Source organism: Phoxinus phoxinus (genome assembly GCF_949152265.1).
Source record: "Phoxinus phoxinus genome assembly, chromosome: 18".
Classification (NCBI taxonomy): domain Eukaryota; kingdom Metazoa; phylum Chordata; class Actinopteri; order Cypriniformes; family Leuciscidae; genus Phoxinus; species Phoxinus phoxinus.
The window spans coordinates 26395412-26408218 of NC_136893.1; the positions used below are offsets into that span (position 1 = coordinate 26395412).

General features: G+C 41.1%; 1 protein-coding gene across 2 annotated transcripts in view; it reads left to right on the top strand.

Annotated features, from left to right (window-relative positions):
• LOC306985677 (pleckstrin homology domain-containing family G member 1) overlaps window positions 1–12807 on the top strand; it is a 74143-nt gene that overhangs the window by 36852 nt on the left and 24484 nt on the right. For both annotated transcript variants that reach the window (XM_079588206.1, XM_079588205.1), the window contains exons 3-4: window positions 6606–6706; window positions 7837–7906. In XM_079588206.1, coding sequence (XP_079444332.1) covers window positions 6606–6706; window positions 7837–7906 — 171 coding nt within the window. The remainder of the gene's footprint in view (window positions 1–6605; window positions 6707–7836; window positions 7907–12807) is intronic.

Below are 12807 nucleotides of genomic sequence, written 5' to 3' on the forward strand. Positions count from 1 at the left end.
TAAATGCGCTACCGGAAACGGAAAGGGGGCTGTTTACATTTGGTCGATGTAGTCTTTTTGCTCGCTTCCGTTTCTCATAAGGCTAGCGCACAGAGCAACTGTGCTCCGGGAGAGTAAGCGAAATAAACAAACAAAACCTTGAAAATATTGAAAGACGTGACCACTAACCAGTGCAATATGAAGTTTAACTCGACTGTGACCGTGAGTGTCCCGCGAGACATAAACATCGGTTATCGCCATCAAGTGGTCGGGAGTGTGCTAATGCTTCAGATTCAAATATTGAGCGGAAGTTACACGGTTGTGAAGTGTCTGAAAAAATAGTTCCACTATAGCAAAATAAACGGATTGGAATCATATATTGCGACGATATATTGTTTATAATCATCAACGAACACCACTAACCACTCGGTGAGGTTAACAGTTTTGTAAACGAACATTATTGGCTGTTTTAATGACATTTTCGGACATGGCCATTGACTCCAATGTTAAATGGGTCCATGGCCAATTCTATTATAGTCAAAAACTCGAGAGAGGAACCATTGTCAAAAAAATGTTGTCCACCACTCTTGTTCATCCAAAACAAACTACAATATAGACTCAAGGTGTTAAATACCGGAATTATCCTTTAAAGTTTTTAAAAGAAGCCATTTTCGATTTCAGTTTCGGTTTTCGGCCAAGTGCATCCTAAATTTTCGGTATCGGTTTCGGCCCAGAATTTTCATTTCGGTGCATCACTAGTTTTTACGGCAGTAACGTTAAATACAAGTACTCCACGGCGACTCTAGGGGTCGCTGTTTGACAAAAAAAAAAAACGGAAACTGCATAGTATGCCTTTAAAAATGATGTTCTACAGTATATAGTATGAATGTCCGTAGTATGTACAATGTGATGTGAAATTTAGACATACTACATTTCCCACGTTGTCATTGTTATGTGATCTACCAGCGTCAGTTGCACCGCTTCACTTCCATTCATAAATCCTCTCCTGTGGCCTCATTGGATAGTAAAGTGCACACTTCAAAATCTCGCCGGAAGTAGTACATTATATGGGTACTTGTTTATAAATACTATGAATAGGGACATACTTCTTTTGTCAAGTCAAGTAGTCAAGTATGCTTTATTGTCAGTTCTTCCACATGTACAGTACATACATACAGAAAATTGAAAATGCGTTACTCTCAGACCCATGGTGCATACAGATAACACTAACAATAGAGCCTAAAAATCTAGATCAAATATAAACTCAAACAGCTCCAGTACTCATGCTTTATGGGGATTGGTAGCCTGCATGGTTAAGGACAAAGGTTCAAGGTTTGATCCCAAGTATATGAGAAACCCACACACTGGACAGTCACTACCATTATATCCTTGAGCAAGGTACTTGTCTCATACTGTTTTTCACCTACTATATAGCAGTGGTTCCCACACTGGTGTACGTGAGGTAACAGATTCTTTGCATGCTTTGTTTGGCCATTAATTTAATTCTACTCCACCTTAAAATAACATTAGACCCGAGCATGTATTGCTAACAGGCAAGATGCAATGTTTCCCAGATCTCAACAAGATTGCAATTGATTGTATACGCCATCTCAACAAACCCAAAAGGTAATATTAAGTGCATACATTGCAAACATAGTATTGGCAGTATAGTTTGCTCCATTTTTGCAATGAAATAATAGTTATAGTGAAAGCCAGAGTGGAACTGCAACACACAGCGGTGTTTCGAGAACGAACTTGTGGCTTTGAATGGATCGATTAAATGACCCAATAATAAATACATCCACTTGCTTCGTTACCAATTGAATGAACATTTTTGTCATTAATTCCATTGATGAGGTTTATCCATTAATGTTTTTTTTCCAAATTGTAAGACTTTTTTTGTCCTGTGGAACACAATCTGAGAACTTTTAAAGCTTTTTCACACTGCTCTTTCCATACATTGCAAGCGGATGGTTATTCATACTGTCAAGCTGCAAGAAGGAAAGGTTTAAAGCCATTCTTCAAACTTGCAGTGTTGTGCATATGTAAGTATACGCAATAACAAATGCCGGTTGGTGTCACTAACATGACCTTGTTCGACACATCTTGATAAAGTTCAGTTCTTTGAATTATAGCACATTTTTAGGGGTTTTTTTTTAGAGCTTGATAGCATCTGTAATATTTCCTTTTGTGTTCGATGGAAGAAAGTCATGCATATTTATTTTATGACAGGGTGGCGAGTAAATGATGATATAACATTTAGTTTTGGGTGAACTATTCCTTGTAAGTACCTTGCTCAAGGATATAATGGTAGTGACTGTCCAGTGTGTGGGTTTCTCATATACTTGGGATCAAACCTTGAACCTTTGTCCTTAACCATGCAGGCTACCAATCCCCATAAAGCATGAGTACTGGAGCTGTTTGTGTGTGTGTGTGTGTGTGTGTGTGTGTGTGTGTGTGTGTGTGTGTGTGTGTGTTTCTTTGTGTATGATTTATATAGCTGTCAAATTTAAAGTGCACATGGCTGTCATTTGACCTAGAGAGCGAGGAGATGAATGCTAAACTCTTCTTCTCACCCTTGCCCTGATTTTCTCACTCTTTCTCGGTTAATGTGAGGCTGGAGCGTTTTAGGGGGTTGCAAACCCCTTCCCACCTACTCCTCCACACACACACACACACACACACACACACACACACACACACACACACACACACACACACACACACACACACACACAGGCCCCCTGGCACTGAGAGAAAGATAGATGGTTTGAGGACAGAATGGAATAAAGGAAAGCAGACAGGACGGATGGAGAGGACAGATAAAGTAGAGGAAAGTAGGTTAGGAAAACAACTTTCAAAGCAACAGTTCTGCTAACACATGAGACTGCTATACATATTAATACATATTTTATGTAATTTTATGATGTTTGCTTTTAGAAATAGGAATATAATATTCTTCACACTGGAACCCCTCACGTTGTAATCTTAATTTACTTACACTGTAAAAAAGAATTACATCCCCAAGTCAAAATGTTCTAGTGACTGATCACATCAAAATTTTTCAATTAGTCATATTAGACATATTATTTCTCATTGAGCCAATGTTAACAGATTATTGCAACAATTAATTCAATTTATTTTACAGAATTTCTCTTGGGCCAATTTAAAAATTTAGATGTGACCAGTCACTAGAATATTTTGACTTGGAGAGGTTACATTTTTTTTACAGTGTATGTTAATGAGTGAGGGACACTGAAACATTTAGCTGGATTCTAGCTTTGGTTGAATTTCACTTAAAATTAGTTTGAGATCTATATGTGATTGGAAATTGGTGGACCCCTGCAGTACCACAATGGACCCCTATAATCACGGATCCTCAGCTATAGTTTTACCAATTTTTAAAACTAACGTGCAGCATATTTTATCGCTATGATTCTCTTAATCTGACCGCAAAGTTTAAAATAGCATGCAAATGTTACGGCAAGTAATAAATTGAATTGTTTTCTTTAATTGAAATAAAGCTGAAATGAAATAAATGAAATAGAATATAAATATTAGATGAAAAGTTAGCCTTGGCAACTCTTAAATAAAATAAGTTAAAGTGCTAAAATTACTAAAACTGAAATAAACATTTGGTAATAATTTTTTTTTTTTTTAACCTGATAGCATCACATTATTTCTCAGTTTTAAAAATGACACAAACCTCTATGTCTGTGTTTGTGTGTGAGCGGGGTGTTGACACGGGGTGTGTTTTAGAGCAGACACAGGATGATTATTTTACTCTGCCTGGGGGTGTTCAGGTAAAGATGTGTATCAGAGTGAAAGAATCACTTATCTCGTCTGTCAACCAGAGAGAGAGAGACATTCGCATGTAGGGTGGAGCAGAAGACACAGCACACACACAGATTCTGACATGCTTTGTTTGCTTATATTTGTGTGAGAGCTCACTGGGGGGCTTCTGTAGTTCATACGATTTGTTTCCCCATCAATGACACACCAAGCCGACTCAAAAGAGCAAGTGCAACTGTCAACTAACACTATGTGTGTAAGGAAATACATTTCAACAGTTTACACACAACCTTTCAGTTTCAACAAGAGTTACGTTATTAGTTAATAAGAGTGTATGGGTGCTTTCACACCTGCCTCGTTTAGTTGTGTTGAATCGCACTAGAGTTCGTTGTCCCCGTGGTGCGGTTGGTTTGGGCAAGTGTGAATGCAGCAATCGCACTAGAGGTGCGCACCAAAAGCGGACCAAACGAGGTGGTCTCGGTACGCTTTCAAACAAACTCTGGAGCGGTTCGTTTGTGTTGAGAACGTGATCCGACCTCGAACAGACCCAGCTGCCAAATAACTGCACAGTTTTGGACTAAACCAAATTTAGTCAAATGCATTATGTCACTGTTTAGCAACATTGATGCACGCGTCGCCTCCTGAAGTGACTTGCGATGTGCCTTCGCCGCGTGCAGTGCATTAAAACCTATTATTTCAAGCCGCATCCTCGTTTCAGTCGGAAAAAGGTGGCTTGCCTACTTCAGGTTGGTGGAGAGTTCCTGCCTCAAGTGGAGGAGTTCAAGTATCTTGGGGTCTTGTTCACGAGTGAGGGAAGGATGGAACGGGAGATTGACAGACGGATCGGTGCAGCTGCTGCAGTAATGCGGTCGATGTACCGGTCTGTCGTGGTGAAGAAAGAGCTGAGCCGCAAGGCGAAGCTCTCGATTTACCGGTCAATCTACGTTCCTACTCTCACCTATGGTCATGAGCTTTGGGTCAAGATCCCGGATACAGGCGACCGAAATGAGCTTTCTCCGCAGGGTGGCTGGGCGATCCCTTAGAGATAGGGTGAGGAGCTCGGTCACTCGGGAGGAGCTCAGAGTAGAGCCGCTGCTCCTCCACATCGAGAGGGGTCAGCTGAGGTTGCTCGGGCATCGGCTCCGGATGCCTCCTGGACGCCTTCCCGGGAAGGTGTTCCGGGCCCGTCCCACCGAGAGGAGACCCCGGGGAAGATCTAGGACACGCTGGAGAGACTATGTCTCCCGGCTGGCCTGGGAACGCCTCGGTGTCCACCCGGAAGAACTAGAGGAAGTGGCTAGGGAGAGGGAAGTCTGGGCATCTCTGCTTAGACTGCTGCCCCCGCGACCCGGATAAGCGGAAGAGGGGATGGATGGATGGATGGATGGATGGATGGATGGATGGATGGATGGATGGATGGATGGATGGATGGAAGGATGGATGGATGGATGGATGGATGGATGGATGGATGGATGGATGGATGGAGGGAGGGAGGGAGGGAGGGAGGGAGGGAGGGAGGGATGGATGGATGGATGGATGGATGGAGGGAGGGAGGGAGGGAGGGAGGGATGGATGGATGGATGGATGGATGGATGGATGGATGGATGGATGGATGGATGGATGGATGGATGGATGGATGGAGTGATGGAGTGATGGATGGATGGAGGGATGGATGGATGGATGGAGGGAGGGAGGGATGGATGGATGGATGGATGGATGGATGGATGGATGGATGGATGGAGGGATGGATGGATGGAGGGATGGATGGATGGATGGATGGATGGATGGATGGATGGATGGATGGATGGATGGAGGGATGGATGGAGGGATGGATGGATGGATGGATGGATGGATGGATGGATGGATGGATGGATGGATGGATGGATGGATGGATGGATGGATTCGTTTCATTTTCAAAAGTTATTGTTTGCCAAAAGTGGTGTAGAACTATATAATAAACTATGACCAGGGATACAATCAGTCACGCAGTCGTCTCTCCATAGTAAAAAGCGGCTGTTGTCTGCCGGATTTTCCTACTCGTTGTTTACTTCCGGCAGTTCTGTTGGAATTTTCCCGCACGTTAATTCTGACCAATCGAAGTGCAGTTATAAAAATACGTTCAAGACACATCTGGCCAACGAGTGATGTGGATGTTGTCACATGACTGCATTTTGGTTCGTTTCATCAACTGATTCGGACAAGACCAATCAGTGTGGTGTGAAAAGGATCCAAAACGCCTGAAAATGCTACCAAGTATAATTTTTCGCCCTTGGTCTGGACCAAATGAACCGAACTACAAATGTGAAAGCACCCTATATTTTCACCTGACGATGAACATGCTTATGAAGCTGCATTCATTGAAGAAGAAACTAAAGCAACAGCAGATTGTTTGAGTGCTTTTTCCTTTAGCATAAATATCACTATAGGCTACATAGACAAAAACAAACTCATTATTTATCTCTTCATGTACGTAATGTGTCAGAAGCATATCAGAGAAAACTTTAAGATACATTTCCCTAAGAAGATTCCACAGATCATTCAAAAGTTGACTGTCCCGGCCATTGTATAATTTGCATAATGGATATGGCAAATGCCATGCTTTGATGCTTATATGTGCATCAAAGTGTCGCTCCCTAAGCACTTTACATAACTCGCGGACATAGCTAATCTACTGATGTGCAAATGTTAATGTCAGATGTGAGAGATGAAGCCGGTCTGTCCAAATACGGCCTGGAGAGCTCAAAGCCAGTGGGGGGGGCAGGACCCTGTTTGATGCCCGTCTCACATGACCACTGATGAGATTACTCATCCTCCTTTCATCTGTTTCTCCACAGGATTACCTGGACTGCATCAGCAACCAGTCTCTTCTGCTGCTGGGAGACGAAGAGAGGAACTCTTTATTTGGAAATATCCGAGACATCTACCGTTTTAACAGGTACACGGACACATCTGCATTCAGTGACAAAAGCATCTGTTTGGAGAAGTGGAATGGGGTTTGCCACTTCCCATTAACTATTAGGCTTTATTTTTTTAGGTAAACTATTCTGTCCATACATTTAAACTACCATGCCACCTTAATATGGTGGTTTTTGGTCTTCTTATCATTTCCAACCATTAAAATCATACAACCGTGTCACAATTTGAATGAAAATAATAATTTAATAATTTGCTATTCGATTAATTCACTCTTACAAAAATATTTAGATATGCACAGTCCTGTTACCACATACTATTCAGCAAATTATTTTTTACATTGTCGTTTTGAACACATTCATTAAGCGCTATTTTTATAGTTTTTATTTTGTGAATTTCATGGAACATTTAAGTTTATCAGAAGCTAGAAGTCAACATTTAATCCCAAAACAGCGAATATCTAGTGAGTGATAGATTAAGATACATTTGCAACCCGTTACTTTCAAACCGTGTAGTTTTTTTATTTTATGTAATGTTAATTTGGTCTGTTTTATTCTGACGTTTATTTAATGTGTATTGGTAGAACTACTAGTTTTAGATTATTAGATGTGTATGTAGACAATATCCCTCATTTGGTAACCTTAAGTTAAGTTGGTAACTTCATATTAATGAAATTTTGAGGTTGACGAAGGTTAAACATCTCATTGATTCCATTGAAGGTTAAACACCATTTTAGAGAAATGAACAACATGGCTTATTTTAGGAGTGTGTTCAGTGCCTTTGTGCCACACTCAGAGAAAGTGTCCTTTATGGCCTGTGGAGGGAAGATCTTCTGTTTAAGACTACCATCTCTTCCCTCGGTTCCTCTCACTTCGGACCACACACACACACACCTGCACATTTATCCAGACTCTCCAAATTCAGCCCACACACACTCACAGAGTGTTACTTCATATGTCTGCAATGCAGAAGTGACCACACATGCATTCACGATGCTGTTCAATTCACGGAAGTGGGTCTTTCCTTCACAGCTCATGGCCTACAATGCAGAGCATTACTGGAAGAGATTTTGAATAGTTAGTTTCATAACGGCTCAGTCTGGCTACGTGGATGTGAGTAATGATATATAACCAATGTGTGTGTGTGTTTTAGTGATCTGCTTCATGACCTGGAGAAGTGTAACGCCAACCCAGTTGCCATTGCAAAGTGTTTCGTAGCCAAGGTAAAGCTCTTATCTTTTCTTCACACAGACAAACCTAAAAGGTTAGATCACTCAAATGTCACACTCGGGTTAATACACACTTTTTTTCGTTCATGAAACGCAAATGAATGCTCACACTATCATGCTCAGAACCGTCACACAGATTAACAATCATCAACTCGATCACGTGTTTCTCAAGCGTCTCTATTGACTGGCACAATAACACACACTTGAGTGTGTTTTAGCTGTTTTATAGCTCTAATTAACAGCTGCTGGAATGCAACTGGTTTCTGTGGTTTTCTTTCCTGTGGTTTTGTGTGATAATTGCTTTGTTTTGTTCGGGTTATTGTTGTGCTAATGTGGCGTTAGCAGGGGGCTGACAATTTACACAGTGCAAATGACTGAGGCTTACGAGAACTCATATAAAGCCTAAAACCCACACACCCAGACCAGCCGCGAGTGTCAAACTGGTCCGCTTGCACTGGTTATAAGGGCTTATGTTCATGCAGCACTGTGTGAGAAACAACAGAGAGATACACTGATTGGTGCTTTGATTGACACACACCGTTTCCTTTCTCAGCCCGGCTCTCGTTGCATACGCTGACACAGGCTTTCACTCACTCTTTGTGGTCAGTGTTTGCAACTGGTTATTAGTTAAGTGTGTGTTTTGCTGACAAACTTGAAATCAGAACATCAAAATATTATATTTTTGAACAACGCCAATTAATAATATTGCTCTGAGTTCATAAAAGGACCTAAATCTGTGCATATTAGAGAGAGAGAGAGACAGTGCTCTCAAGAAAGCTTTAATAGGACTAACTAACAAAAAAACAATCAAATAAACAAATAAATAAATAAAATGTAAATTAAATTTTAATACAAATAAATAAATTAAATGTCATTTTTTTTACACATTTTTTTAAAGGCATTTTCAGATGTCCACTTGAGTGGCAGGTATGCGTTTATGGTTTAAACTGAAGATATACTGTAATAAACATAGTCAATTACAAGTAACAGGCATTACGTAATCAGATTATTTTTAGTAAAGTAAAGTAAAGTAATGAATTACAAGTCACATACATTGCGTAATCACATTACTTTTTTTATGTTTAAGGGATAGTTCACCCAAAAATAAAAATAAGCCCATGATTTACTCACCCTGAAGCCATCCTAGGTGTATATGACTTTCTTCTTTCAGACGAACACAATCTGAGTTATATTCCGATTGTATTCGCCACTGGTGGTGGTTGAGGAGAGATTCCCTGATATGATTTTAAAGCACTTTGGGTGTAATACATATGAAAGCACTATAAATGCCTCATTCATTCATTCATATTAAAAATGTCCTGGCTCTTCCAAGCTTGATAATGGGCGTGAATGGCTGTCTGTCTTTGGAAGTCCATCAAAGTGCTCCACACAGATCAACGGGGGTTAATTAAGGCCTTCTGAAGCGAAGCGATGTGTTTGTGTATTCAAAATGTTATCGACTAAAATAACGAGCTTCCGGGCAGACTGCCGTACACAAGTCGACTTACGGCGAAAGCATGCATGATGTCCAATTTAGTGGACAGAGGATTAATCAGAATTTGCTTCCAATTTAAATTAGAATGGATGGATATTCCAGAGCAACTTGGCATATCTGGCTGGACTTTGGCCTATCTTGGTTCAGAGGGGAAAACATCTACATACAACGTCTTGCCACTTGGTGGCAATGTATAGGATGATGCACCAGGGTCCACTGTAGAGGTTAATGTGCAGCTATGCCATCAAAACCCATACATATGCAAGAACCTATGCAAGAAAATGCTTTTTAAAAAGCTGTCCACTGTAGTGACCTATCGTGAAAGGGTTAATATCGCTGATCAACATGACAGGCTTGTGCTTATTGGTCAGTCCTTTACCAATACTCCAATATTCCCAGAACCGTGCGTGTGTGTGTGTGTGTGTGTGTGTGTGTGTGTGTGTGTGTGTGTGTGTGTGTGTGTGTGTGTGTGTGTGTGTGTGTGTGTGTGTGTGTGTGTGTGTGTGTGTGTGTGTGTGTGTGTGTGTGTGTGTGTGTGTGTGTGTGTGTTTAAAGGCATTACTCTGTGGTATTGATGTCACAAAGGAGCTTCAGGATTCCAGTAAAAGTGAGGGATTTTATTACATCTGATTCCTATCAAAGCTTTCTTGAGAGCACTCTCTCTCTCTCTCTCTCTCTCTCTCTCTGTTAAGGACACACGCTGACTCAGGATCCTCCACCTGCTGTGTGCAGTTCAGACAGAAGCATATAAAACCCTAAAGCAACAGATATTGTTCTGGCCCTGGATGCTGATGGTCAATGCAAGTGGCCCAAACACACCAAAATGCATGATACAGTAACAGCTCTGACACGAAACTAAGTTGACCATTAAAGGGGTCATGACATGGGTTTTTTTATTTTATTATTATGTTCCCTTAGGTGCAAATATAGTATTACTATAGTTTTTTTTACAAAAAACTTTTAAAATGTAGTGATTTATGACCTTTTCCCTGTTTCTCATCCTCTGATTCAAACAGTCTGTTTTGGGGGTGTTTCCCCTTTAAGAGTTCAGTGTTAACGCCCACTGTTATGATTGGCAAACGTCAGTGCCTATGCATCAATTATTAACGCCCCCAGCCAGAACCTGTGCGGATTCAGCGCAACTGTTTAATAGCGGGTGATGCATGCGAAGCGATGGCTCTTGCAATGATAAAACCTTATTATGTTTGAGCCGGAATCGGAATCAGAGGAAAATGAACGATCACCACAACAACGAAGACTGGATCAGCCCGTGTCCACATGGAAAGTGAAACTATTTTGAATTAATAAAAAAAAATTAACCCGAGACACTTGAAAACGGATTATTGTTACATAATTTTCCTATAGCTTAATTTGCTAACAGTTTAACATTATTTAACTAATTCCAATGAAATGATAGGGTGTAGCACGGACAAAAATGCATGCACAGGCCATATTTGAAGATGCAGCATTGATAAAGGCAACATTTTTAATTTTCTATCACATGTAGGCCTACTAGAAAGGCGACATATTTTCAAGATTCTCTTATACAAATGTGTTTATATTAGCCATGGTAAAAAGTAAGTTTGCGTCGTCGTTGTTGAGCCCAGAATATTCGGCACGGACTTATCTTTGAGCAACAGTTTTCTGGCAAACCCAAGCATCATATTGGGATTTTTTCCTCAAAACAGTCATCCTTAAATGCCGTGACTGGGACGTCCGCAAAAAATAAAGTGCATCCATTTTTCCCTGACGACTGGATCTTTCAGCGTATTTAAAAAGTAGTTTAAAGTTTTAAATACATTACTTACAGTTTGCGTCGTCGATGTTGAGCCAAGAAAAGTCGGCACGGACTTATCTTTGAGCAACAGTTTTCTGGCAAAGCTCAAAACCGTCATCCTTCAAATGTACAGAACAAACGCTTAAACTAACACCGCCGTGACTGAGACGTCCGCAAAAAATAAAGTGCATCCATTTTCCCCTGACGACTGGATCTTTCTGCAGCGTATTCAAAGATGTAGTTTGTCCACAGCCAGGAACAGCACATCTGCGGCATCGTACTTTCCCTGTACACAGACCCACTCGCTGTCCGTCGACTGAACACTTGTGAGGCGCGGGCGCGACGATGATACGAAATGAGCGTAGCTGCCTTGCGCTTAAAGCGTAGTTGTCTTGTGCGGGAGGCGGTCATATGCAAACGCTGTACGTCACTTCGTACCGTGACGTCACTTCTTACCATGGATCCAGAACGAGCTGTATTTAGAGCTTGATTAAATAAATGATTCGTTTATAATGGGGAGGACGTCTTAAGCTATGAAACTTGCAGGACGTTTTAATGGTACAAAGACCTCTTATATACCAAAAGATCTAGGCAAATTTGGTTTCTCATGTCATGACCCCTTTAATACTGATATTGTATAGCACATGTGTATGACTTGAAGACAACTAGCATTAAACAGTAAACACACATCTGGTTAGAAAACAGGAGAACATTTAGACATTTTCCCATGGAGAACCACTCAGTGTGTTTGTGTGTGTGTTTGGGTCACAGCATTTATGCAAGGACACATTCACTAATAAAGCGTGTGTGTGTGTGTGTGTGTGTGTGTGTGTGTGCGTGTGCGGAGAGAGAGAGGGCAGATGTGAAAGCTGGCGGGGGCGGCGAGAGACGGGATATTAGAGGAAGAGGATAAACGGCTCTTTGATACTCAGACTCTCTGTACTTTTCCCAGTTCTTTGATGTTCATATAGGCAGAATGAGAGAGCAAAAGACTCCAGATGAAGGAGGAGAAGCGAGAGATTTAATCAGAGCGCGCTCACATCTAGCATTACTGTAAACATAACATCAGGACTCTTATTACAGTCACCGCGACCGCTGTGTGTGTGTGTGTGTGTGTGTGTGTGTGTGTGTGTGTGTGTGTGTGTGTGTGTGTGTGTGTGTGTGTGTGTGTGTGTGTGTGTGTGTGTGTGTGTGTGTGTGTGTGTGTGTGTGTGTGTGTGTGTGTGTGCGCGCACTGTAAACCTTGTGGTGTAACGCACCATCCTGATGTGACCTTTCAGAGCAAGGAAGCTTATGTGCACACACACACACACACACACACACACACACACACACACACACACACACACACACACACACACAACCAAAATGATTTAAAATACTTTAAAAGAATAGGCATACTTAAGTACGAACGTAATGTAATGATTTGGGACACTTAATTGCAACTAAATGAAAATGTATTATAGTTTAAATTTGTATTCAATGCAATTGCATTTTGCCCAACTTAAGTACATGCTGGTGAGTAAATGATGACAGAATATTTATGTTAGGGTGAACTAACCCTTTAAAGTATTTAAAATGAAGTCCATTTGTCCCTTTAACGGCACACAACCCTTACTGCAT